Source organism: Aureobasidium pullulans, assembly GCF_000721785.1.
Source record: "Aureobasidium pullulans EXF-150 unplaced genomic scaffold scaffold_1, whole genome shotgun sequence".
NCBI classification, from domain to species: Eukaryota; Fungi; Ascomycota; class Dothideomycetes; order Dothideales; family Saccotheciaceae; genus Aureobasidium; species Aureobasidium pullulans.
Window position 1 is genome coordinate 2,227,977 of NW_021941021.1, and position 25,975 is coordinate 2,253,951.

The 25,975-nt window shown below is 50.8% G+C and overlaps 12 protein-coding genes across 12 annotated transcripts; 8 read left to right on the forward strand and 4 right to left on the reverse strand.

The window, feature by feature from the left end:
• Nucleotides 1–568: 568 nt before the first annotated feature.
• M438DRAFT_401964 (uncharacterized protein) lies at nt 569–1,950 on the forward strand. Its single transcript, XM_029909568.1, has 2 exons — nt 569–1,545; nt 1,598–1,950. Exon 1 carries the CDS (start codon nt 783–785, stop codon nt 1,530–1,532), a length of 750 nt encoding a protein of 249 aa, XP_029766142.1. The 5' UTR covers nt 569–782; the 3' UTR covers nt 1,533–1,545; nt 1,598–1,950.
• Nucleotides 1,951–2,060: 110 nt separating this feature from the next.
• On the forward strand, nt 2,061–3,187 carry M438DRAFT_17365 (uncharacterized protein; the record flags this gene model as incomplete). Its single annotated transcript, XM_029899149.1, has 2 exons — nt 2,061–2,092; nt 2,171–3,187. Coding segments are annotated over 2 exons (885 nt in total), but the record flags the coding sequence as incomplete, so codon positions are not given.
• A 764-nt stretch (nt 3,188–3,951) lies between these two features.
• M438DRAFT_263824 (DUF803-domain-containing protein) lies at nt 3,952–6,210 on the reverse strand (the record flags this gene model as incomplete). Its single annotated transcript, XM_029899911.1, has 3 exons — nt 3,952–5,295; nt 5,347–5,860; nt 5,915–6,210. The coding sequence occupies 3 exons, from the start codon at nt 6,208–6,210 to the stop codon at nt 3,952–3,954; spliced, it is 2,154 nt and encodes a 717-aa protein (XP_029766144.1).
• Nucleotides 6,211–7,547: 1,337 nt separating this feature from the next.
• M438DRAFT_287809 (uncharacterized protein) lies at nt 7,548–9,843 on the forward strand. Its single transcript, XM_029901634.1, has 2 exons — nt 7,548–8,943; nt 9,000–9,843. Exons 1-2 carry the CDS (start codon nt 7,918–7,920, stop codon nt 9,402–9,404), a joined length of 1,431 nt encoding a protein of 476 aa, XP_029766145.1. The 5' UTR covers nt 7,548–7,917; the 3' UTR covers nt 9,405–9,843.
• On the reverse strand, nt 9,742–12,397 carry M438DRAFT_287812 (uncharacterized protein). Its single transcript, XM_029901635.1, has 2 exons — nt 11,356–12,397; nt 9,742–11,300 (listed from the first exon to the last, which is right to left on the reverse strand). Exons 1-2 carry the CDS (start codon nt 12,023–12,025, stop codon nt 9,958–9,960), a joined length of 2,013 nt encoding a protein of 670 aa, XP_029766146.1. The 5' UTR covers nt 12,026–12,397; the 3' UTR covers nt 9,742–9,957.
• A 177-nt stretch (nt 12,398–12,574) lies between these two features.
• Nucleotides 12,575–13,342, forward strand: M438DRAFT_361388 (60S ribosomal protein L30). The gene is made up of 3 exons (XM_029907506.1): nt 12,575–12,733; nt 12,818–12,962; nt 13,163–13,342. Exons 1-3 carry the CDS (start codon nt 12,651–12,653, stop codon nt 13,259–13,261), a joined length of 327 nt encoding a protein of 108 aa, XP_029766147.1. The 5' UTR covers nt 12,575–12,650; the 3' UTR covers nt 13,262–13,342.
• A 1,022-nt stretch (nt 13,343–14,364) lies between these two features.
• M438DRAFT_341676 (uncharacterized protein) lies at nt 14,365–15,734 on the forward strand. Its single transcript, XM_029904558.1, has one exon. The coding sequence runs from the start codon at nt 14,525–14,527 to the stop codon at nt 15,614–15,616; it is 1,092 nt and encodes a 363-aa protein (XP_029766148.1). The 5' UTR covers nt 14,365–14,524; the 3' UTR covers nt 15,617–15,734.
• A 971-nt stretch (nt 15,735–16,705) lies between these two features.
• Nucleotides 16,706–18,627, reverse strand: M438DRAFT_401971 (uncharacterized protein; the record flags this gene model as incomplete). The annotated part of the gene is made up of 2 exons (XM_029909569.1): nt 16,706–18,231; nt 18,426–18,627. 2 exons carry the CDS (start codon nt 18,625–18,627, stop codon nt 16,706–16,708), a joined length of 1,728 nt encoding a protein of 575 aa, XP_029766149.1.
• A 363-nt stretch (nt 18,628–18,990) lies between these two features.
• Nucleotides 18,991–20,302, forward strand: M438DRAFT_341677 (ribosomal protein L10e). Its single transcript, XM_029904559.1, has 6 exons — nt 18,991–19,031; nt 19,186–19,200; nt 19,397–19,442; nt 19,498–19,507; nt 19,564–19,899; nt 19,956–20,302. Exons 1-6 carry the CDS (start codon nt 19,009–19,011, stop codon nt 20,183–20,185), a joined length of 660 nt encoding a protein of 219 aa, XP_029766150.1. The 5' UTR covers nt 18,991–19,008; the 3' UTR covers nt 20,186–20,302.
• Nucleotides 20,303–20,446: 144 nt separating this feature from the next.
• Nucleotides 20,447–22,376, forward strand: M438DRAFT_309856 (uncharacterized protein; the record flags this gene model as incomplete). The annotated part of the gene is made up of 2 exons (XM_029902397.1): nt 20,447–21,046; nt 21,094–22,376. The coding sequence occupies exons 1-2, from the start codon at nt 20,497–20,499 to the stop codon at nt 22,374–22,376; spliced, it is 1,833 nt and encodes a 610-aa protein (XP_029766151.1). The 5' UTR covers nt 20,447–20,496.
• Nucleotides 22,377–22,481: 105 nt separating this feature from the next.
• On the reverse strand, nt 22,482–23,144 carry M438DRAFT_263061 (acyl-CoA N-acyltransferase; the record flags this gene model as incomplete). The annotated part of the gene is made up of 3 exons (XM_029899859.1): nt 22,482–22,667; nt 22,719–22,901; nt 22,956–23,144. The coding sequence occupies 3 exons, from the start codon at nt 23,142–23,144 to the stop codon at nt 22,482–22,484; spliced, it is 558 nt and encodes a 185-aa protein (XP_029766152.1).
• A 138-nt stretch (nt 23,145–23,282) lies between these two features.
• Nucleotides 23,283–25,779, forward strand: M438DRAFT_341680 (Phospholipid:diacylglycerol acyltransferase). The gene is made up of 3 exons (XM_029904560.1): nt 23,283–23,711; nt 23,823–25,248; nt 25,306–25,779. Exons 1-3 carry the CDS (start codon nt 23,370–23,372, stop codon nt 25,446–25,448), a joined length of 1,911 nt encoding a protein of 636 aa, XP_029766153.1. The 5' UTR covers nt 23,283–23,369; the 3' UTR covers nt 25,449–25,779.
• Nucleotides 25,780–25,975: the final 196 nt, after the last annotated feature.

A 25,975-nucleotide genomic window follows, 5' to 3' on the forward strand; every position in this document is an offset into this window, starting at 1 on the left:
TCGGTGCCAACGCCTTGGCGACTTTGCTTCCATGAAACTCCTTGTTTGACAGCATTACAACAATGAACGCAGAACTTGTCGTGGAAAAAGACCATGGTGACTCTAACGGAGAACAAAGATCGAGCAACTAAATGGCTACAAATGAACTATCAACTTCTTTTAAGCATGCAAGTATTAAGATAAAACGCTGTTTAAGTTTGCTCGTCTGGTTAAACAGCGGCCATAGACATGGTGAAACAGTTTGCCGAGGCGCCCTCCTGTTCAACGAACTTCCCGACAATCGCTCGAGGTTACCATCCTTCCTGATCATCACCATATATCATCATGTTCCTGATGGGCTGCCCGATGTCTATCTGCAAGACTGAACCTGGCTGACTGTAGAACTATCTAACTATTCGTATGCTTGTGGTTTTGTTACATCTGCTGGCACATAAACACAACGTCATAGATGACAAGACATCAACTGTTTATGAAGTACTGACGACAGAGATATGAGGACAAGTTGTGCTCTCTCTCCTCGCAAGCTTTTATGTTGTACCTGCTACAATGCACAAATTCTTTGAAATCAGGCTGGTCGTCCAGAGAGAGAGCAACTGTTTCCCTCACTTTCCCTGAAGGTATCACTGGAAGGAAGTCGCGAGATGAAAAGCCATGTTTATTGCAACAGGCAAGCGCATCGACTTTCTCAAAGCTGAGAGCTAGCCCTCTTTCCTCATGAGCCGACCTATGTTTGACTTTCTCCTCAGCGAAGCAGCTGCAAAACATCAACAAATCATATCACCATGGCTGCACCAGCCCCTGGGCCACCTCCCCCAGCAGGCTTGCTCGACGACGACGACACACTGCCTCCACTCAAGCGCCTGGATGAGAACGTACTCCATACCACCCAAGACTCAACGAAAGAGCTGGCCGGCCGCATCTTCAAAGCGGAAGGCATTACTCGAGATGCCTTCATGAAATTCGACATAGTCGCCAAAAACAGGCTCATGTACCGTGCCTCAATGATCATAACGCACGTGCCCGGATATATGAGCAGACTGCGAACTTCTGTACCCCTCAAAGACGAGAATCCTTTCATCGAAAAAGATACCATGGCGTTCAGAGCAATCTACAACTGTCTGACCGAGAACAAGGATGTTCTGGGCAGAGTAATGAAGCACTTCGAGTGGGCTGAGAAGATGAATGCACAGATGAACGAGGAAGAAACCGAATGGGAGACGGATGAGGATATTGATGAGGAGGCCGAGAAGACCAAGGAGAAACCCGAAGAATCTGAAACCGAAGAAAACCACCAGGACTGGGATGGCCCCGCTGGCGACGATGCCTACTCACTGATTTGCAAGCTCTTGGCCGACAATCCAGAAGTTACGGAGGTGTTCATCAGAGAGGTGGAGCGCAAGTGTGGCTTTGGAGAGGAACACGTGATGGTTCTCAACAGTCTCAACGAATGGGCTGTGGTCAGAGAAAGGCTTGCTACTGTGTTCAGGAGGAGATCCGACAGCAGTGGCCGTCTTTACCACTACAGAACCTGAATATGCTCTTGTCGTGAGTTTAGCTATTCAATCGGTCTGATATGATATGTGCTGATATTTCAAAGAACATCCTGGCCGCCCGCCGTCCATTGATACTCAACTTGGTCGCTCGTTTAGGTCACAAGCATGAAACACTTTTGGCATACTCATCAGAAGGACTACATAATTATCGCACAGCACAAGATAGTCCTCGACTATCATCACATTCATAGAGAGCTTCTGCGTCCACCCTTGGGCACATAGTAGGGAAGCATTGTACATTGCATCAGTCAATTTCAGCCTTTATTTCGAAGAGATATTTAGACAACTATCGTTGAGGCGGTGATAAGTTGATGGCTGTTAGGTCTGAAGGATTTTATCGACTTTCAACGCCATGTCGCCGGTAGGTAGGTAGGTGCTACGAGGTGGCAGCCGCTCGACAGCCTCAAGCAGCGACTTCCTGACCTGACTAGGAAATCAACTCTTACTCGCTCATCAAACGTCAGCAGACAGCTTGGCTATGGATAACAATAATTATTTGTAGAATAACGACATCGATCCAACTCAAATGCGTGGTATAGGTGAGTCAAGCAGACCGAAAGCCTGTGGGAGCACGCGATGAACGATATCATGACTGTATCACTGACTGATTTTCAAAGAGTCCGATTCATCCATAAAATCATATCCTTGAACTTCTTCCTCCCTCTGCGCAACAATCTCGCAGCACCAGCAAATAATCTACTTTGGCCATCAACCACCAACATCCCATTCACCGATAATATGGTTACTTACAACATGAGCACCAAGCCTGCAGAAGACGATTGGGAGAGACTATCGGGCCTCTCGGGTGACCAAGGCAAGCCGGCCAGGCAGTCGCCTCCATCATACTACGCCGCACCCAACCCCTTCGCAACCTCAAACTACAATGCCGAAGACAGTCCCGTTGCCGCCTCGGCCGGCTCTAGAAGATTTGGCTCTTCAAGTTACGCTCTTCCCTCTACTCTGCCCACAACCATCGAGATGCACGATCTAGGTGAACCATCGCAAAGTCCCTACAACATCCCAACTACCAACAACAACGGCAACACTCTGCCACCCCCTGTCACTCAGAGCACTTCAAACTCCGGATGGCAGCAGAAAGACCAGCATGGAATCTGGTTCCCCTGCCTCCTCACTCTCATCCTCCTCATCACCAGCATCTCCCTCCACCCACCTCACTTCAGCCCAGAAGCCTGGAGCAGAACCCGCTGGTCCAGAACAGGTCACCACGAAAAGCTAAATGTCGAACAAGTCATCTTCGCCACCGTGCCCCAAAAGTTCATCTGGTCGAACTTCCTGTCAGTGCTGATGCTGAATGTGTGGGTTTTGCAGTTCATGTATTGGTATGGAGGGTTTGCTGCCCGAGATAGTAGGAGAGGCAAGACGTTTAGGAAGATGAAGCCGTTGTTCTTTTTGGTTGTTGTGATGGTGGAGGCTGTGTTTATGTGGGGATGGCTTCTGTGGACTATCTGAGGACTGATATCGAGCTAGTTGGAGGCGTGATCGAGTTTGAAATTGGGATGGCTTTGTTGCTATCAAGCAGGATGAAGTCGAACACTGGATAAGTAGCCGAAGAACAAAGAACAAGTCTTCTCGGATATGTGCTTTTGACAAGTAGTCTTATAGCAAAATAGCGTATGAAAAATATCAGACGATACTCATCTCATGTGCTCCTGACTTCGAAATATTGTACCGCAGGACCGGGCCCCCTGAATCTGTTCGACTTCTCCCCGAGCTATCGCTCCCACCACATCATACACACGGAAGTAGGTCACAACAATCTTTGACTGCTACACACGGAAGCCGAAGCAACACGTACGGATCACGACGATGTACCGTATCCGATCGTGGTGATCTAGCCGTCCCGGGAGGCTTTGACAGACGCAGCAGCAGACACACTCCACGACAGACTAGAACTAGAAGGTTCTGCTGAAAAAGGGGGTTGTCCTTGACTCGATGCGACTGGAAGAGTAAAGCAAATCCGGTGGATGAGACTGACCTTTTGTAGCAGCGTGAGAAAAGAAAACCTGCATGTGATGGATGCTAGTTGGTCTTGAACCATGTGAATCGTACAAGCGCAGAGAAGCAAGCATGTTTGATCATATACATGGTGAAATTGAAGAAATGTGCTTCAAATACTGCAGTATCAACTCAAATGGCAGGCGCGAGGAGCAACACGCCAGTATGCAAAAGGCATCATCAAGCACAGTGAAAGAAATGATGTGATGAGCATGATGTTTGCCAAAAGCTCCGAGGGTATCTACTTCCATCCCGAATCCAAAGACAGACAAAGAAGCAAGCCCAATCGCTCAGCGAAGAAGAATAGAAAAACCATGATAAGAGAAAAAATGAATGCCGATGCTACACTTTGCCCATTGTCTAACATAACTTTTTCGAAACCTCAAAGCCCGCTGGGTTTCTTGGGCTTTAGGTATCCCAGATCGTCATCGTCATAACGTTCATAGTTGCTGTCGTCACTACGACTGCGACTTCTGTCCATCCGCACGCGTCCTAGATCTCCCATGACATCTTCTGGACTTTCGCTTCTACCGCTGGTGACGAGCCAGTCGTCGTCATCCTCGGCTTCGTAGATGGGAAGCCCTTCGTATTTGGCTTGCTTGTTCTTGCCAGCGCTGTTGGACGGGGACGCGGCATCTCCGGTTACGAGACCTAATCTCTCTTCTTCGGAAGCGTTGTTGCGACTGCTGGGGCGGTGATGTGAACTATCGCTTTTCCTACTGGCGAAGCTCAGGGCACCACGGGAGATCGGACGGATAGCGCCATCGTCTGCTTCTTCCTCGCCGTGCTTATTGCGGTGGAAGACGTTTTGGAAACTGAAGGTGCGTTTGCCGGAGGAGTCTGGTCGGGCGTGGGGGGGTGGTTTGGGAGGCATGAGGGAACTGCCTTGACTCATTGCTCGTTCTCGTTCGCGCTCGTCGATGCTGGTTGTCCAGTGGATTGCGCTACCACCCTTGTAGGAAGTATCTGTATCGAGGTTTGGTGAGCGGAGGCCAGATGGTAGTCCATAGACGTGTTCGCGTTCCGGTTCGTCGCTGGCTACCGTTGAGAAGGTGGATTTGGGCTTGAGGGTGAGTGGTGGTTTCATCTCTACCAGAGAGTGCTCTCTGGATGGGTGTCGTGACTTCTTCTTGCTGCGGCGGAACCGAGGGAGGAAGCCTGGATGCACATCGTTGTCACTGTCACTATTGTCAGTGTGTTCGTCATCCGGGAAGTGCGTCATTCCCAAAGGAGGGTGAGATGTGTTCGCGTGCTGAAGTGGCCGATGGTCGCCTGAGCCCACGACAGTTTTGCGGCGTCGTAAACCATCGAAGTAGACTGTATCGTCCTCGCCGATGGGCTCCATATGTTCGCTGGCGATTGTGCGCGCTTCGTCAAGCTGTTTCATGGTGCGCTTCCTGCTCAGCGCACGAACGATTGCTGCACCACCACGAATAGTGTCGGCACGGGGCTCGCTCTCAGGCTCTTCCTGCTCGGCGATGGTGCGGACTTGGTCCAAGTCGCCTTTGAACACGGCTGAGTCTGGTACATCTTTTGAAGACTTCGCGAGCTGTAGTAATACCACTCCAGAGCAGATTGTCAGGAAGCCCATGATCACACTTACAATGCCTACTGTGCTGCCACCGAAGCCCCTGAATAAGATTGCTGAGGTAATAATGGTGGCAGAAGTGAAGTAGACGTAGTATGTTGGGGTGACAAGGGCGGCGTTGTAGATATTCAGCGCTTTCTGCAAGAAGTAAGTACATCGAAATGTCATGTTTCGCATATTAAAACTCACATTGAGATAGATAATCTCAGTCAATAGCGTACAAATGACGAAGACCAGCAACACCCAGAGGAACCATTGCTTGAACTGGTTGACTGGCGTAGTCTTGCCAATTGCAGCAACAATAGCAGCACCAAGACCTTGTGTCGCAACGACACTGAGTCCTCCTATCAGACTGCAAATGGTAAGGTAGACAAACATGCTCTTGTTGCCGTAGCGGGGACCAGCCCACAGAGCAGTAAAGATACACCCAATAATGACAACTCCGGTATATGTCAAGAAGCCAGGTGCGATGACAAAATGTTGCATTTGCTGAATGTTGGCAGCAGAAGATTGCTCGGGAGCATTCAAAGCAATGATGACGGCGCCAATCACACATTGAAAGCACCCAACCTTACCAACAAAACTGAGACGCTCTTTGAGGAAGATTGCAGATAATACTGTAGTGATGACGACGCTGAGCGCTCCAAAAGGAGTAACCAGGATAGCGTCCACAAACGCGTATGCCACAAAATTGCATATCTCGCTGTAAAAGAGTCAGCATTCAGCGCCGTAACCAAATCATCTGGCCGTATCTTACCCTATAATCATCAAGATCATTCCAGTCCACCACCAACCATTCTTGAGGTAACCGTAGCCCTCGCCAGCAGCCTCGTTGTATTTCTCATTTGCCTTGAGCAATCCATGCTTCTTCAATACGAATGATGTTCCAATGAAGACTCCAGAGCATACTGCTAGAATAATACCAATGGCCTTGTATATCGGGGGTCTTGAGGCGTGGTTCTGGCTGTCTTCGGTCGTGCTTGTTCCGTTGGTTGTATTTGCTCGCGCATACAGGTCATGTGCTGCGAGGAGGATATGGCCAGCCGGATCCATATTGGGTCGGTAAAGCGAAAACCGGATTGGTCTCGGGTATGGCGACGGTAGAACGCCTTATCTTTGGCGCTGCTCACGGAGCATTAAGCGCTGAGGATGCTTCGTAGGATGGTGTTCTTCTGCAGGTATGATTCTCTACAATATGACCAAGGTCCTTCTCTTCTTAGGTGAGTCCTCCAGGGATGTATGCAAATTGCGATATGTACAGAGGGTTTGTCGTGGTTGTGGATTGACTGAAGTTATCTGTTGACGGTGTGCTGACAATGTGGGGATAGCAGTTGCAGGGCGGGAGTCTCTGTCGTGCGCGACTCAGGGCGAATCTATCGCGGCTGTCGTCTTCGAGCAAACGTCTCAAATTCTGAAAATCGAGTAAGATGTTTAAGATGTGAAGTGGTTGATTGCACTGTACGCGTGTTGAGGAAGCGATCGCGTGTGCAACCAATTTGTTAGTCCCTTAATACGCACTGCGCCACGGACGGCAGAAGTCGAGGCGAGGCTGACTGAAGCTTTTGCTACGCGCTGTGCATAATCTGCCACTTCACGACAGAGTCAGACCTTCTCAGAAGAAAGATTATTTGTTTCAGATTGGATTATATACCATATCATCTTCAGTGGCCAGATACGCAGTTCCCAGTTCGCTTCTCACCACGGTCCAATCTGCTGCACCACGGAGGTCTGCCCGGCCAACAGAGATGACTTCATCAACATCAACAATCCGCACCCACGCGAAGCCATCTTACCTTGAACTCCACTTTAATGCGTCGAAAGAGTCGATACGAGTTGAGCTCCGAAGAAATAAGGAGATGCTGTCCGACTTATCGCAGGAACATGTGCAAAAGAGTCTTCTCATTCCAGTTTACGAGCTGAGCATAACGACCCTAGATACGACCCCTTGTTCAAGCATAGATATCGCTTCACAATTCTTGGAAGGATCAATATCAGATTCAGATCAGTCGTGCAGCACACAAGAGAGGTAAGAGGTGGATCAATATTTCCTTGCATGATGCTCGATAAGCTGTTCTCGGATCCCACTCCATCTCATGTTCCTTGTACCTGATGATCAAGGATTCGCATGCATTTTTCGGACTTGCCGTAAGCGCCCTCCCTCCCACAAGACGTTTTGTCTCTCCATAAGACAATCAGCTTCTGGATTCCAAACACAACAGTCGTCCGCCGTTGAACGTCTGAGCTGAACCGCTGGAGGACGTTTGAAAAGTCGTCTTCCCAAAGAGCTGATGACTTTTAAACGACCCCTTGTCATGGTGCAAAGATCGGAACGCGAGAGCAGCACCCGTTCGAGGCTGACGTCTGTCCAATTGGAAAACAGGAAAGGTGAAACAGGCTGATGCGTCAACTGTTGAAGCTTCCAAAATTGGGATTAGCCTTCTCGTGACGCAAAGCATGTGGGCGGGACGACTGGGTGGTGGCTTGCGGTTGAGAGTGAGATGCACCATCAACGACGAACTCGTTCGTGTCGTCGAAAGAGGGTCGCAGCTGCTTTTTGGTCAATAGAGATTCGTCAGCTCGTAAACACTCCTTGGTTTCCCTCTCTCCTCGGCCCTCGCTTGGTTTCTACTTTCTTTCCCATGTCGATTGCTTGCTTGCTTCCAATTATTCCTCTAGTTCATTGAGAGATTTGTGACAGAGATCTGCTGCAGGCCAAGATTGTACCAAGGCTGTCAAACGACTCGAGTCCGACCCGACGATATGGCGACTTCGTCCGCGGGAGTTTTCAATGCTTCCAAGCTTGCCATCATCTTCGCATTGCTGTGTTCGCTGTATCTATTCCGCGACATTTGGCTTCCGTCATCGCCCACCACGCCGGTGCATGCTACATCAACCGCATCGACCCCTCAATCGTCAGCACCTCACGAGACCGAGTCGGCTCACAACCACACCTTGATATCTCAGCATGTCGACTGCCTCAATGCGCCAGGTGCTGATCGCGTCATGATAGTGCTCAAGACTGGTGCCTCAGAAATCTACGAGAAACTGCCAACCCACCTTATCACTCTGTTCCGATGCACTCAGCACTACCTCATCTTCTCCGACTTGCCGCAAACATACTCCGACTATCAGATCCATGATGCCCTGGACACCGTCAGCCCAAAGTACAAGGACGATCACGAGGACTTTGAGATGTACCGCAAGCTGCAAAAGTATCAAAGAGAAGGACAAAACGTCGCAAAACTCAAGGGAGAAAAAGGTTGGAGTCTCGACAAGTGGAAGTTCTTGCCCATGATGCACGAATCATACCGCCTGGCCTCTCCAGATGTTGACTGGTTTGTCTATATCGAGGCCGATACCAGTCTGAGTTGGACAAACTTGCTGCAATTCCTTGGACGCATGGACCCAAGGAAACCTCTTTATCTGGGTGCGCAGAACGTGATCGGACCCACGACTTTCGCCCACGGTGGCAGTGGCTTCATCATCTCAAGAGGTGCAGCAAAGAGGATCGAGGATCGTAGGAGGAAGATGGGTGGTAGGGCGTACGATGACCGATGGGAGTTGTCCACAAGCTTGTCATGTTGCGGAGACGAAGTTGTCGCGCGCGCTCTGGTGGAAGTTGATGTTGACTTGACACCATCCTGGCCTCGTCTCCAGGGCGAGACTGTCGACACGCTTGACTGGACAGAGAAGCATTGGTGTACACCCGCCATCACATGGCACCATGTTTCGCCCTCGCAGGTCGATAGCATGTGGCGATTCCAGAACGAGTGGGTGAAGGAGAATGTGAGTTCGATCTGGCATCTCATAATCGATGGAGTATCATACTGACAAGATAACAGGGATGGTCGAAACCTTATCTCTACCGTGATGTCTTCGACGGCTTCGTAGCACGACACATCTCCGTCAACAGGACCAGCTGGAACAATCTTTCCAAGGACCGAGAATTCATCGCACCCGACGGCGACTCTAGCGAAAAATCCAGAGAGTCTTGGGAGAAACTTTCGGACGTTGAAAAGAACTCTGTAAAGAGCTTCGACAGTTGTGCTGAAGCATGTCTTGCTTGGGACCACTGCATACAGTTCATGCACGAAAATGGAGTCTGCAAGTTGGGCAAGGACGTAAGGTTAGGAGAGACCGACGAGAGACACAACAGCGGTAACACATGGTCCAGTGGGTGGATCCAAGATCGCATCCAAGGAATGCGGGACGATCTTGCCGACTGCAACACCAACTGGAATCACTGATTGGCATAGTGCTTGGGCACTTTCTCTTCTCCTTCTTTCCACACTGGTTTGGAGAGCCATGTACCAAGTGCTGGGAAAATGGTTTCTTCGAGGTTGATGGTTGGACTGTCCTTCTCTGGATTCAAGGTGGAAGCATCAAGATTTTGGACGTCTTCTTTCATTCATCTGTTCATAGTTTTGATTGCAGGGAAGTAATGGTGGTTTGACGAACTCACGATCATGATCTGACATTCATTAAAGAAAAAGCAGAAACTACATAGACTTGATATTCTTTACATGAGCATCTGCAACCAGCATCTGTTCACAGTCAATCAACATAACCAAAGGCAACGAATATGACATGAAATGGCTTTATCCGCCAACAATTTGAAGGTGGGGGTATATGTAACAGTTTGGAAAAGATCCAAAAGGCAGAACAGAACGCACAAACAAGAGCGGCAGAACATTCAACCTCCTCTCCAGTAAACAATTGCATCCATCCAAAGACCACTCTTTCAATCTAAACAAGAAAACGCCTAACCCAAACAGAAAAAAGCACAAACCATACATCTCATCATTCCTTGGGAACAGTTTCACTGCTCACGCTCCTGTTGTTGCCGAACCAGCCCATCCAACTACCGCGTTTGGCTTTCTTCGCGGCTTCTTCTTCCTCTTTGGCTTCCTGCACCAATCTCAACGGTCTCATGCCAGCTCCCCTCATAATAGCACCGGTGGGTTTTTCCGAACTGGATGCAGTGCTGCGGGGAGGACTGACCGTGCTCATGTTATCGGGGAGTCCGGATTCAGAGTATACGCTGTTGCGGGCGGAGTCGCGAGGGCCGGTGGAAGGTAAGGCGGGCGGGGGCATGGATTGTCTGCGGTCGTCTTGGGGGATTGAGGAGGTGGAGGGGACGCGGGCGGCTGCGGCGGGGGGCACGGGGAGGACGGGGCTGAAGAGGGAGGAGCCGCGCGGTGGGACTAGGGATGGTGATGTTGGGCCTGAGCCTGGTGAGGGGCCGCGGTACATGTTGTTGACTAGGGTGGCGGGGTTTCCGAATTCCGAGTTTGAGCGGCGGTGTGCTGCTGGGGCGCCGCCGATGGACATGCGGTTTGATTGTGTGCGAGCGAGAGGGATGCGAGGGGCGGTGTTGGGGTCCTCGTTCAAGGTGGGTTGCGGCTCCGAGGCTGTCTCGATGGGTTTCGGGCGACCACCACGAACGACTGAGGTGGCGCGCTTGAGGAGAGAGGGTTGTTCATCTTTCTCCGGTGGTGGAGGTGGCAGTTCCTTGTTTGTTGGTAGGGCCTTTGAGGTTGTTGCTGAGTCGTCTGCTCCGGACATGAGGTTTGGTGTCTTGTCGAGGATGTTCTCGAACTCCTTGTGCTGTAGCAAGCGGGAAATGATATTGTTGATGTACAATGTCAGGGCCTTGTTCTGATCTCTCATCGAAGACAAGTCGGCTTGCAAACGTCTGTTGTCTGCGGTACCGTCGTCACTTGCGTTCTCGAGTTCGTCCGCCAGAGTCGCAGCCCCGGCCATGGCCGAGGGAGAAGAGGGACGGGACCCAGCGCTCATGATTGAAGGAGGACGCAGCAAGCCGCTGTGGGCAAAGTCTCCGTTCAGGGTCTTCTCGCTCAGGAGAAGCTGGAAACTCTCATTGTCCTCCATCAGTCTGGCGTTGGCCATTCTCGTCTCCATGAGTGTCTTTTCCAACTCTTGCATGCGACCGCCGCCCATATTCTCGACTTCGACCAGCTTAATCTGCGCTTCGGCCAGTTCCAAACGTAGCGATTCAATAATCTTATCTTTCTGTAGCACCAGGCGAGATGAGCTACGAGAAGAGTCGCTGCGCTGGAGAGATGATGGAGGAGCGAATTGACCGGCTTCTTGGTTTGGAGAGGCATTGCTTCTGTAGCTTGCTGCGAGGGAGGTCAATAACATGACCTGGAAGGGTCAGGGGGTAGCACAACATACATGCTCTGGAAATGCTTTGCCGTCTCTCGTCCTCACCACGCAACTCTTTCTGAGCCATCGTCTCCTTGAGTCTCTGGATTGTCTCGCGAAGTTCTTCTTCACGGACTTGCAACTCTTCCTTCTCTTTCATAGATTGAGCGCGCTCGGCTTCATAGATGGCTTCAAACTCCCTACGTTGGCGAATGCTCTCCTTCTTCTCATTCTCCAACTCTTCCAAACGCTCTTGTTGCTCATGAACAGACTCTTCAATGTTGTTGTGCTCCTTGTTTGCATCGTCGAGACGGGCTTGGGTGACAGCATTTTGCTTCTGGGCCTCCTCGGCAGCCAACTCTGCCTTTTGCAGACGCTCACGCAGATCGTCAATAACGGCAGCAGTCTCTGCCTTTGCGTCGGCCATGGCTGATTTGGTAGTCTGCGAAGTGGTGGTAGAAGTCGTAGGCTTCTTGACAGCAGCGCGGGCTGAAGGCGGGGCTCCACCGACTGGCGTGCGGACGGACCTAGCGCGAGAAGGGGTTGCAGCTGAACTAGGCGTTGTTTGTACTGTTGGACGAGAAGGACTGCGTGAGGGTGTCGTCTTGGGCGGGTTCATAGAAGGACGACGAGGAGGAGCGCCGGGCTGGGCAGAAGAAGTAGCGGCAGCAGAAGGGGGCTGCTTGGATGGCGTCGACATGGTGAAGGCTAAGTAAGCTGAGCGCCGAGCTTACTTGAGCCTAGATTCCAGAGTGTCACAGGTACAAGTATTCAGGGTGGGTTGAGGTGATGTGTGTAGAAGGAGAGTACGTGTATGTTTGGACAGCAGGACAGGCGAGACACAACAAAAAGGCCAACAGCAGTATTTGGCTCGAGAGGGTAATGAGATTAAACAGGGTCGTGGTGGAGTTTCCGCTACCATGTTTATTTGATTCGTCGACCGTCACCGCCTTGCCTCGTTTATGAATGTCTGCGACGTGCTGTAACATCCAGACCGACTCTACCACTCCAACATGTGCTCCCATGGGATGCCTCAACACTCTGCCTTGCAACAAGCGACCAACAATTGACATGTGTTGGATGATGCATGGCCATGGCATTCCAACAACATTCAAAACGTTCGAGGGGCTCGGAGGCGATCGTCGGACGCCATCTCCATCCGGCCTAGTCGCCTTTCGCTTGGCGCACGAACCAAGCTTGGCGGGCATCTTTGCAAATTCCATCTCAAATTTCGACTCTTCTCTCTCCAGCAAACGATAAAACAACAGGACCGGAGCGCCGTACTTTTTCCAACAACCAGACAATCCCCAAAAACCGACGCAGAGATGGCCCCCAAGAAGACCAAGACCTCCGACTCCATCAACTCGCGCCTTGCGCTTGTTATGAAGTCCGGTAAGGTTACCCTCGGGTGAGTTTTCAACACCAAGACTTGCGACAACATCAAGTCTTGTCAATACCGCTCCAGAAGGCCTTCTCTGACCTCTTACCACAGATACAAGAGCACTATCAAGGCTATCCGTTCCGGCAAGGCCAAGCTCATCATCATTGCTGGCAACACCCCTCCTCTCCGCAAGAGTGAGCTCGAGTACTACTCCATGCTCGGCAAGACCGCCGTCCACCACTTCAACGGCAACAACGTAAGTCGACACATTCGCTCTGAGAAAAAGCCTGGGGGTGTGTTTGATTGCTCTCGCAAGTTGATTCAACATCAAGCTGGCTCGCCAACTGTTGAATTGATCATGTCTTCAGTTGAAGACGCGAGGCAGAGCAATCAAACACGCCTTCCATTCAGGGCTTTGGAGAGCAGAACACTGGCTAACGTGTTATTGGCTTGTAGATTGAGCTCGGTACCGCCGCCGGTAAGCTCTTCCGTTGCTCCACCATGGCCATCATCGATGCCGGTGACTCCGACATCCTTACCGCCTCCGTCGCATAAGCGTTGGACGAGTGATGCTGGAAAAGTTATCATAGAGGAGAATGTCAATCTGATACCCAAAAACAAAAGTTTCTCTTCTTTACTTGCTTCCCTTCCTGTGCCTTTCACTGTCTTGCGTGTCTTGTTCTTGTCCCTCTCTTTATATACACCGTGTTCGTTACGTCTCTTGTCGTTGTGAATATGATAGATGGCGATCATGTTTAGGGGATTGTACGTTGTGTGGTGAGCCGTCTTCCATCACTTTTTGTCGATACAGCTAACGACATACCGCCATAGACAAACGTCACGCAATCCTCACGGCTTACAACACTGCCTAAAGATCGGACCCAAGGACGTTGACATCACCTAACACCACACCCTCCGAGTGCCTTCCAAAAAAGCAAAAAAAACCAGAGCTGCGCTCGTGGGGAAACCTCTCGACATCTCCTTGATCAATATCACCAGAGTAACGGCTGTTCTGGCTTGGATTTCAAAGTACCAAATTAAGACTACACGGCGGAGATTCGAACGAGTGTTTCATCGGAATCATGAGTAGGCTATGCCGTTACACCAACTCAGCGGATTATGGTAAACTCTGGATCTGCTCTGGATATATGGCCGACGACCCAAGGGACTCGCGTTCGATCCTGAGAGTGAGCGATGTCTGGGAGACATTTTGGAGAGGTCTTTCTACCTGTTCCCAGCTCAGAGGTCTTTCAAGGGCATCTTCCTGGCGAACGGCAATCTGCTTTCTGTGTGAAGCTCCATCCAAGACCCCTTCTCCTATGTGGAGCTCTATCTATGGCACGACTGGGAAGAGCAAGGCATATCAGTTGATGATGGTATGATCGTATAAGTCGCCTCTTTTTCGAATGAGGCATGGTTGGTCATCCGTAGGGTATGCCTGCATCTCGCTGATATCTGGAAGCTACTGGGCTTCTCGAAATGTCGTAGAAGAGGGTCAATCAGAACCCGCTGGTCCTCATCAGTATCTCGAGTCAGGGGACGCTCTTTGGGGCTGCCCCCATTGGGCCTCGTGACTCTGGCTATCCAAGCGAGAATCCAAATGTGGCTATACTGTGGGAAACAGAATTGAACTGATGCCCACAGAATTGCCATTTGTTTATCGTCACTTTTCAGTGATTCCGACTTCCCTCTCAAGAAAACAAAAAGATTGACTCGAGATCACGTCCACGATCTCCTCCCCCACGATCTCTGCCCCACGATCTATCATTTCCTTCCATCAAGGTACCCTTAACCTTACCGTCAAGCGCCGGGTACAACATGGGCCAGACCAACTCCGAGCAGGCGCCGGTTGTCGGCCGTGCTCACGTCAACAATGGCGCTTCCAAAGGCAGAGAAGACTTGGAACCTGCTTTCCGTAACAATCACACCGGCCGTCGTAAGCAGTACAAGTCTAAAGACGGTTACCATCTCGTAGTCCACGGCGGCGCCGACAGAAACGCCGGAATCAAGACCGAGCCCGCACCTGATCAGCGCGAGACCTTCGATGAGGCCCGCAGAGGCAAGGCCACTGAGATCCAAAGTCTCCCACAGAACAGAAAGAGAGCCGCCAGCTGGGACAACAACCACCAAATCTCGGCCAAGACCAACAACAAGAAGGGCTGCCCTGTTTGCCGTGAGTGTGGTGGCTTTCACAGATCGGCTTGCAAATGGCTCGTGTGTAAGAAGTGTTCCGTCAAGCACCACCCCGAGGTACCCTGCAAAGAGGCCGAGGCTCGACTCAAGAGACGTCTGGAAGAAGAGGAAAGCAAGCAGGCCCAGCGCTTCTTGGAAGAGGAGGACAGAATGCGCGCCCGCCCCAGCGCTTCTCGGAACAAGAAAGCCAACGTTGCAAAGAAGTGGTCTTATGCTGCCCTGGGACCCTCCCCTCTGAAGCAGGTTGAGCAGACCGATTACAACGACCCTACCAGCTCGGCTGCACCTCTGCCCATCGCAGCTCCCATCTTCCAGCCCATCGCAGCTCCCGTTGTTCAGCCAGCCTCAAACTTCCCCTTTGCTGGAGATATATCCTGGTTCATCGATTCCAACAACATCATCCGCTTCGGCTCTGCTCCTCCCCCTCCCATGCCACAGCAGCAGAATGGCCAGGTCTACCCTCCTGCCCCCAAGCCGATGAAGATGGCAGGTCCCGGTATCACACAGTCCGAGCTGGTATCCATCCTGAGCAGAGTCGGCTCGTCGCCTTACCCATCCGCCGTCAAGTTGTATCTCGAGGAGAACATTGATGCGCTCTTGGAGGAGGCTGAGATCAACGCACGCGCCAATCGTGCCGTCGTTGTCGAGCGCGAGGATGGTGAGAATGGAGAGCCACCTTCATACTTTGAGTGGCGCCGTCGCGGTGGAAGACAGTAGTATCCTCGCCCGCACGTACAAGTTACAACGAGATACAAGCGAGCAAGATGGGACAAGGTCACGCAGCGGTTCCCAATCAATGTAAAATAGAATTAGCATAGCAAACCAAGAAATCAAGCCTTTTCTATATGACGTGTCACATCTCTTTGTGCGTTTTTACATGTTTTCACTTACCGTCCATATATTTGCTGTATAGAAATTGGATTTCTTGTATCAGAATGTTACCAGAAACATAGTTTATCTCAGTATCTCACTCTCCCAGCCTCCAAACACACCACCAAAACCCCCTGTCAAAAGGCAAGAAGTTTTTCGCATCCTCACAAACGTCCGCAGAGAGCACGAAATGTTTCCACTCTCTGCGGACAAACACTTACATCCCAATACCTTCTTGCCTTTTGACAAACAATTTATCCAGAGTATCTTGTGTTGGGGATACCTATCATCTCACCCTTTAATAAGGGGTAATGCAGTGACATAGGAGAAGAATCATCGGAAACCTCTTCCATCTCAGCTTCCCAGCAGAGCATCAAAAAAATGTGTCAAAAGGCAAGAAGTTATTTGGATTAGAATAAATGTCCGAAGAGAGTATGGGGAGTTCCTGCTCTCTGTGGACAAAGACTCAGATCTGAAAAACATGCTGCCTTTTTAGGGAGGAGTTTATCAGGGTCTCTTGTGCGTGAGAGACAGCTATGTTCGTGTGGCATTATGGGATGCACTAATCAGTCACGTATTAGCCTCGACGATGTGAAAAAAGGAATTGTATAAATAACATTCGATATTTATGCTGAACAAGAATCCCCTTCGAGCACCTGCAATGAAGCAAGTGAAACGATGGGAAAGCCACCTTCCCTCGTCCGTTTGGTTTTTGTGGACAAGGATCATTGGTAGCTTCTCAAGGACGAACAAGAACTTTTGAGAAGTTCTTGTCGTCCTGGTGAGTGGATTGCATGGTTCAGGACTCCTCCTGATTTTAGACAAGGGAGGGTAGTCTGCTTTGGGCAGGGTCACCCACTCAGGATCTCGATTTGCAACATCTCTGAACACCTGTCGCTAGTCGCGTTCAGAGCATTTCAATGTGCTCTTGTGCGCTCATTGAGGCGGCAAGGGGGTTTCTCTAGGTTTGAAGGGCTGTTGCGGTGTTGTGTGGGCTCCAGCTCTCTTGTTTGCATCCGCCAGGGCAGCATTGAGAACGGTAAGCTTTTTGTGGTACTTGATTCTCTCCTTATGAGCTGCGATAGCCTGTCTGTTGACCGTCTCGAGGCCAGCCCACATGAACATACCCAGAATATCGTCTTCTGCAAGGTCGGAATACTTTGGTACCGTGGTGAGGGCAGACAGTGGCGTGTTCGTCATGCAGTTCAGCAGCTGATTGTACTTGTCGATGCAGTATTCTCCAGGGTAATGGTGGAGTGGACAGCGTTCGCACTTGGGCCGATGCTGGCCTTTTCCATGGATAGTACCGCCGCAGAGAATGCAGAAGGGGATGAACGAGAGAGGTGATCCGTAGCGTGGTCGCTTTTCCGCATCTGGTTGACTGTCGGCCTTTCTCTTCTTCGACTCGCCGACTGAGGGTGCTTGGGGAGCTCCAGAAATGCCAGGTTGTATGGCACTGTCTCTTATAGCCTTGTTGGCTTCTTCTCTGGGAACTTGTACCAGATTGCAGTGAGGGAGGTGGGACCTCCTGCATATCGGACAGTTGAATTGCGCAGAGTGTTTCCAATCGGGCAACGGGGTGGGTTTGATGGAAGCGCTCGAAGGAACACCGGCGAATAAATTATCGACGTCCTTCCTTCTGATTGCCTTGTTGGTCTCATCATCGAAGTCTGAGTCTTCGGACTCTGGCTCGTAGGTACTGTCATCATCGTCAGTATCAGAAGGCTCTGCGAGTAACCTTATGGTTTCAGCTTGCTCAGCTGTGAGCGGAGGCGGTGGCTTATAAACCTGAGGCTTTCCTTTTGTCGCCCAATATGTAAAGACAGACATGGGACGCTGTTCGCTCGCCACTCGAGAACCTTTGGGATACTCTGTAGCGGCGCTGTTCGAGCCAGAGTTGACGGGACCTTCTTGGGTTCTATAAGAAGACCTATCAACTCTATGTGGCTCGGCATCCTTGCCTGACGCTCCATTCCCCGGCTTCAGCTGAGGAAGGAGGTCACTTGGTTCGGAAACATTACGCTCAGTCAATAAAGACTGGCGTACAACTTCAGGCGAGACTTGTTGACCCCTTGGGGCTTCACGAGCTTCGCGCTGATCTTCAGGCGAAACAGAAGAACATTGGCCCTTCGGAGCGTGTTCTTCAGTCTGGCTGCTTGAACCATGCGTCAGACCTGCAGACGGGTTTTGGCCTGCAGGCCTTTGATATGGATCAATCTTATTGGCAAAGGACGCATCTACGAGGTTTCCACCTCGGACGACATCACTCTGCGCAACAGCTTTCTTGCTTGTGCCTTCGGTGGCCGGGAAGAAAGGAAAGGGATTGGGAATATTGGGCTTATCTTGTTCTTTCATGGATGTAAACAAAGCGCTCGATTTTTGGTTGCGCAGTTGCTTGTTTGTGGAAGAAGAAACAAAGCTTGGAGGGAAAGAGAAGTACTCACACGGTGAGAGATTGGACCCTGGATGGGAACACAGCTTGCGCTCCATCACTTCGATTCATGAAGCAGCTTTACTATCATCACTTTACCGGCACAACTTCCTTCACCCAGCAACGGTTGCCAATAACAGATATATGCCGGTTGAAAAATAGAGCCACGTCAATGAAAGCGCGTAGAGAGCTTTCAGCAATCGAGTCTGTCACCCTCAAATATACCTTGCTTTTTGACAGTCGCCCTTAGAGAGCTCAGTGTTAGTTGAGTTCCATGCCTCACGCCTCTCTGGTCCTCGATACTACCAACAGTGGCCCAACCAAAGGTCTTGCGGTGAACCAAACATAGCATCTCATGAATAAGAGAACCAATAGAGTTTGAATATAGCACTGTGTAGCGACCGGTAGCTTTCACTGCAACTGCCATAGCAAGGCACTGGTATCATGATTGATAGTGAGTCAGAGGGTCGCCATCGAAGGCGTGCTGGCACTAGCTCAGATATGATTACGAAGCCAATGAGGATGCAAGCAGAGCATGCGGTGTCTTCTTCCAGGACATATCAAGAGGCGACTTGATTTCAAAGCAACATCACGAGTGAGCAGAAGGAACAAAGGGCGTTGCGACCATCACTTGGATTGATAATCGAGGTTGAACGTCATTGGCCCAGCGGGGAAGGCAGGTCGGATTTCCAATCGGGGCTTGGCGCGCGCGAACAGCCGAAAAGCCCACAATCAATTGCACAACGCCGTCTCCTTCGAGGCGACTTCCCTTTCTACGAACACCCAGCGACATCACAACACCGTCAAAATGGCTCGCCGTCCCGCTCGTTGGTGAGTACAGAACTGCTCAGACCGTTGGAACGACTCTCCTGGCTTCGAAATGCGCATGTTGAAGAGATGGACGATATTCGCGAATTTCGACAGTCGGGAGAGGCCATACCAGGTCGAAACCACGCACAACGACTCTTTGCTAACATCTTCACAGCTACCGCTACTGCAAGTAAGGATCCCCAGTTCGCTCGCTTCGTTTTGCGCCCAGAAAAACATCCTCCATGATCATTTACATCGAATGTCGAAAAACATCACATCCGCACAACTCCGTCATCACAACCACTGCCTACACAATCGCCACCTACACCGCGCAACACCTTCTGGCTTCTATCTTCATCGGACATGGACTAATCACTCAACTACAGGAACAAGCCCTACCCTAAGTCGCGCTTCAACCGCGGTGTCCCCGACGTATGTTTTATCCCATCTCCCTTGCTCTGATACACTGTACTGACTCTCACGACAGCCTAAGATTCGTGCGTGCTGCTCTGTCTGCCTAGATTACGGACCGGAATACTAATAATCGATACAGGTATCTTCGATCTTGGCCGCAAGCGTGCTGGTGTCGATGAGTTCCCTCTCTGCATCCACCTCGTCTCCAACGAGTACGAGCAGTTGAGTTCCGAGGCTCTTGAAGCCGCCCGTATTTGCGCCAACAAGTACATGGTCAAGTCTGGTGGCAAGGACTCCTTCCACTTGCGTGTCCGTGCCCACCCTTACCACGTCGTCCGTATCAACAAGATGTTGTCTTGCGCTGGTGCCGATAGACTGCAAACTGGTATGCGTGGTGCCTGGGGTAAGCCCAACGGCACTGTCGCCCGTGTCAACATTGGCCAGATCCTTCTGTCCGTCCGCTGCAAGGACTCCAGTGAGTTGTCTCGACGTCCCTCTACAACAAGACAAGGTATTGATCCCTCTCTCCAGGTCGCGCTGTTGCCATCGAGGCTCTCCGCCGCTCCCAGTACAAGTTCCCCGGTCGCCAGAAGATCGTTGTCTCCAAGAACTGGGGCTTCACTCCCCTCCGCCGCGAGGAGTACGTCGCCAAGCGCCAGGAGGGTCGCGTCCGTGTCGACGGTGCCTACGTCCAGTTCCTCCGTAACAAGGGTCCCCTTGAGTACAACATGCGCCGCTTCCCCGACGCCTTCTCCGCTTAAGCGCAGATACCCAGTTCGGAAAGAACGCGAAGGATTGATGGGCTTTGGTGCATTACGGCGTGTTGAGGCTTTCTAAAATTACCATACCATTCGTCAATGAGACATGCTGCAAGACCACTTTTGATGACCATCCGTGAACTGTTTTTTATGTATCTGACAAACTCGCAATGTGTAACCAGAGGCGGCAGGACCATGAATAGTATAAAATGCTTCGATTGCCCAGATGACGGACTTAGCGGCTTCGTTGTGATATGATTGACATGCAAAGCTGCGCGCATTTCCCGACCTTCAAACTGTTCCACCATGTCTTGATGCCGCTACAACCTCGCCCAATCACCCTGTCGCTCAGGCAGACCTGTCTATACTATGCCTGCCGATCACGATTGAGTCCACTGGCAGGCGTGCAGCCTCGCCATCAACAGTTCTCTGGATCCGCATATCGCTTCGAAACCGCAAAGGCCGCCGACGCCGCTGTACCATTGCGCAAACAACTGAAAGAGGAGGCGAAGCAACGCAAGAAGTCTGCCAAATCAGCGAAGTCGCCAGGCAATAATGCAGCCGACCCACTGCTGGACAAGTGGGAGTTGACGGTCGGCATCGAAGTGCATGCCGAACTGAACACTGCCCACAAGCTGTTCTCGACCGCTCAAACATCTCTCAATGCAGAGCCCAACGAACACGTCGCTCGCTTCGATGCTGCTCTACCGGGAGCACAACCTGCTTTCCAGAAGGCGACGCTCATTCCAGCGCTGCGTGCTGCTCTGGCCATGGACTGCGACATTCAATCTCGTAGTAGCTGGGATCGCAAGCACTACTTTTACCAGGATCAGCCCAACGGCTACCAGATCACTCAATACTATGGTACGACTGTTTTGATCAAAGATGTCTTGCACATTACTGACTCTCAGCAGAACCTTTTGCACGCAGTGGTTCCCTGACTCTGACCTTGGAGGACGGTATCGACCCGAACGATTTAAGCGAGCCAGGAGCTACCGGCTTGACTATCGGTATCAAGCAGATACAAATGGAACAGGACACAGCAAAGACAGCTTTGCAACCTCCGTCCACGTACCTCCTGGACTTCAACCGAGTCTCGCATCCTCTAATCGAAATCATCACTCTGCCTCAAATCCACTCGCCCGCCACGGCTGCTGCAACTGTCCGAAAGATCCAGTCTCTACTTAAGTCGGTGGACTCGTGTGTTGCTGGCATGGAAATGGGTGGCCTGAGAGCCGATGTCAACGTTAGTGTCAGAAAGAGAGGTTCTACCGGTGACAACAACGAGTACTCTGGAGTCAAGGGACTGGGCACGAGGACTGAGATCAAGAACTTGAGTTCGTTCAAGGCAGTTGAAGATGCTGTGACAGCGGAGCGAGATCGCCAGATCAAGGTTCTCGAGGCTGGAGGTGTGATTGAGGGCGAAACAAGAGGTTGGACAATCGGCAGTACGGAAACGACTCGTCTTCGAAGCAAGGAAGGAGAGGTCGATTACCGTTACATGCCGGACCCAGACTTGCCTCCTGTCCTGATCTCGAGCGAGCTGGTGAACCATCTCAGAAAGACTTTGCCCGAGCTGCCAGACTCTACTATTTCAAGGACTCTTAACGACTTTGGCTTATCCATGAAGGATGCCAAGACACTTTTCTCTTTCGATGACGGCGAGAGACTAGAATACTGTGCTGAGACGATTGATCTGGTCTCGAAGAAAATCTCTGCCCAAGGATTGAACGACGATCAGAACCAAGCCAAGGTCGGCAAGCTGGTTGCTAACTGGGTCTTGCACGAGCTCGGTGGCTTGCTCACCTCGGATGGTCGAGAATGGTCGGATCTCACAATCACCACAGAGGAGCTTGCTTCTCTCCTGGCAAACCTCATGTCAAAACAAATTACTGCTCGCGTTGGCAAGCAAATCCTGCAACAGCTCTATGATGAGGACTCTGATGACAGAATATCTGTAGATGCTCGCATTGACGAAGGCAACCTTCGTCTGCGCCCGATCAGCAGGGAGGAGTACATCGAGCTTGCTCAATCCATAATGGACGAGAATCCTGATATGGTCAGCGCAGTTCGCGACAAGGGCCAGAAGGGCAAGACCATGTGGTTCGTTGGCCAAATGGTCAGAAGAGCAGAGGAAGGCACAGTAGAAGCGGAGAAAGCAAAAGAGATCATCGAGGAGCTTCTGTTTCCTTGAGATGAACACTATGTAATACAATCAACCCCATCCTATTCTATCTCCTGCGCGCTGCAAGGGTATCTAAAATGCAAATCAAGTCCAACGCCAATGTGTGGGATGCGTCTAATACAATGGGTCGTAAGGCATCTGTGATTGCTTCAAGGCGACCCCGTCTTTGAGGTATAGCACAAGTCTGTATGCACTGTTGCCGTTCAGGTAGTAGCGGTGCAAGCGTTTTGTCCTCAGAAAACCCAGTCGTTCGTAGAGTTTGAGAGATGGTATGTTGTCAATCTCAGTCTCCAATGCAATCTGCCCGAGTCAGTACTTGGCTCCCCGATTTGGCGGAGATGGTGTTCATACCTCGTCGGCGTCTTTGGCGATCATACCGTCCATGGCCATTCTCACGAGTTTCGAGGCAATACCTCTACCTCTGTGTTCCTTTTTGACTGCTAGCATCGCAATGTAGCCACGCATTGGACCACCACGGTGTGGTTCCAGTTTGCAGACGACAACTCCGATCAATTCCCCGGATGCATCGACCGTCTAGACAGAAGTCAGCATTTTGTACATACAAAATATCAACCAGGATGTACAAACCATGTAACAGAGATCTGCCCATTGATACAGGAAGTAGCGGTAAACATAAATACTGTAGGGTTCGGAAAGATCTTTTGATATCAATTCTCGAATGGCGGAGAGATATTGTGCTTCCTTGTCCGGATCATACTGGATGTAATGCAGATCCGGAAGGGGGGTTTCCTTCGAACCGTCGATCGCAGTGTTCATTCCGACTCGTTGATTGTCCAGAAAATAGTCTTGAGTACCAGATTCAATCATGTCCTGAGGCTCTCTTCGTTTGGGAAAGCGCAACGCACATGAAAGTGAGCTCGGACCAATGACGAATGTGGCAGTTGATGAACATGAACAAGTTCAAAGAAGCATCGCATTATTCTTGCTGATCCCTGCAGCAGCTCCTTCCCTACCAAGGCGACTAGAGTGCCCTGAGCCGTCATGTCAGGCCTACGGAGACGCATCTTCGGCTCGTCGACTGCAGAGTCACCTTCTCTAACACCTGAGCATTCGCGAGAGTCGACGCCCACATCCGAAGAGGTCCGCATCGTGTCGGCGAAGAAACTTGACAAACTCACCGCGTCGCACAAGAAGAAGGGCTTTGGAACAAAGAGGAGGAATGCCTGGGTCTTCGGTCTGGGAGGCCTCTTTGGCATCCTCATTGCAGGCTTCTTTGCATCCAGCAATGAGGTGTTTGATATGCAGGCTTTGAAGGATATGAACCTCGACTCTATCCTCGATGTCCTTCCTGCCGGCTTGATCAAGGATGCGCAAGCTCTTCAGGTCGGTTTCTTCAACGTGCTTGTAATCTCCTACATCTCCTCTCTTGTTTCTCCGCTTGCTGCTGCTTGCTCTTGACTGCGTATCATGTAACTTACACGTCGTATCTGGTAGAAAAACGAGCGAGATGCTGTCGCCTATGATTCCTTCTCCGTTGGCCTGCATGCCCAATCGCAAGGTATCACAGCCAAACATCCCGTCATCATGATCCCTGGTGTTATTTCTACTGGTCTCGAGAGTTGGGGTACCGATGAGCCGTCGCGACAGTACTTCAGAAAGAGATTATGGGGCAGTTGGAGCATGATGCGTGCTCTGGTTCTGGACAAGGCCGGCTGGAAGAGGCATATCATGTTGGACAAGAAGACTGGAATGGATCCTCCTGGCATCAAGTTGAGAGCTGCCCAGGGCTTCGACGCGACCGACTTCTTCATCACCGGATACTGGATCTGGAACAAGATCTTGGAGAACCTTGCCACTATTGGTTACGACCCTACAAACGCTTTCACCGCCGCATACGACTGGAGAATGAGCTATATGAACTACGAGATCCGCGATCAATATTTTACACGCCTGAAGCATCACATCGAAACGGCTGTTCAGATTTCCGATAAGAAGGTCGTCTTGCTGAGTCACAGCATGGGCTCTCAGGTTCTCTATTACTTTTTCCATTGGGTTGAAGCTGAAGGTTATGGCAATGGTGGTGAAACATGGGTGGACGACCATATCGACTCCTGGATCAACATCTCTGGATGTATGCTCGGAACGCCAAAGGGCTTGCCTGCAGTGCTGTCCGGCGAGATGAAGGACACCGCTCAACTCAACGCCTTTGCCGTCTATGGTCTAGACAAGTTCTTGAGCCGCAACGAGAGAGCCGAGATGTTCCGCGCCATGCCCGGTATCTCCAGTATGCTTCCCATTGGTGGTGATTCTGTTTGGGGAGACGAAAACGGCGCTCCGGACGATCGTCCTGATCAAAACGTCACATATGGCAAGTTCTTGAGCTTCCGTCATCTCAACTCCACCCAACTGCCCAAGAAGAACTTGACTGTTGAGGAGTCTCGTGCATACCTGTTCAACAACACAGAAGATTGGTACTCTGAAGCTGTTTTGAGCTCCTACTCCTTTGGTGTTGCTCATAAACGCGAAGAAGTCGAGGAGAACCAAAAGATCCCCCGCAAGTGGTCCAATCCTCTGGAAACACGTCTCCCCAAGGCACCCAACATGAAGATTTACTGTTTCTACGGTATTGGCAAGGAGACCGAGCGCGCATACTACTACCGTGAAGACAATGAGCCTGGAAGCAAGAATGATGTTATGCTTGATACTGCAGCATCATTCCTCAACCCTGATGTTGATCATGTCGCCGACCATGGTGTTGTCATGGGTGAAGGGGATGGCACTGTGAATCTCCTCAGTACCGGTTACATGTGCAACAAGGGCTGGAGAATGAGAAGATACAATCCTTCGGGCATCAAGATTACAACTTATGAGATGCCTCACGAGCCCGATCGTTTCTCACCTCGTGGTGGCCCCAACACTGGTAAATTTCTCCACAACGATTACGTGATGTGAACGTACACTGACAGTCAACTCATAGGTGACCACGTTGACATCCTCGGTCGCGCCTCCCTCAACGACCTCATCCTCAGAATTGCCGGCGGAAAAGGCGATGAGATTGAAGAAACAATTCACAGCAACATCACCCAATACGCCGAGAAAGTCAAGATCTGGGACGACTGAATGTTTTTGACATTGCATAACCTAATCATCTCTTTTGGACTTCGCTATGGCTGTAATGTATATAGAAGGGTGTGTCTTGGAATAGAAAGGGGGGACAGGCGGCATGGCATGTATTTATGAATTTCTCACCTACGCTCTTGCATGTTTTTGCTCTGATCCTACGCTCTTGCACTCTTTTGTGATCATCCTTATGCCTTCCTTTCTGGGGTGGTTCTTGGCTCCTGCTATAATTTTTTGGGTCTTACCGTGTTGACATGGTGTGAATTCGTGATAGTGGATGATGGCAGGAGCGATGGATCAAGGAGGCAGGATTCTTTTTTGATCAAACGCAGCACAATTCAAGTCTCCCATATCTCATAACGGAATCCCTAAAAAAACTACAACAGTTTAGTCTGACTTGTGATGGTGATGCCGTTGTCGTAACGATAGCGAAGCTGTTTGCCTGACCGTGACGGAGTTTTGCTCGTCGGGCGATGTATATTGTGTTCGCTTAGTCACGGTTGTCTGGTAGATTCGATACAGTCTGG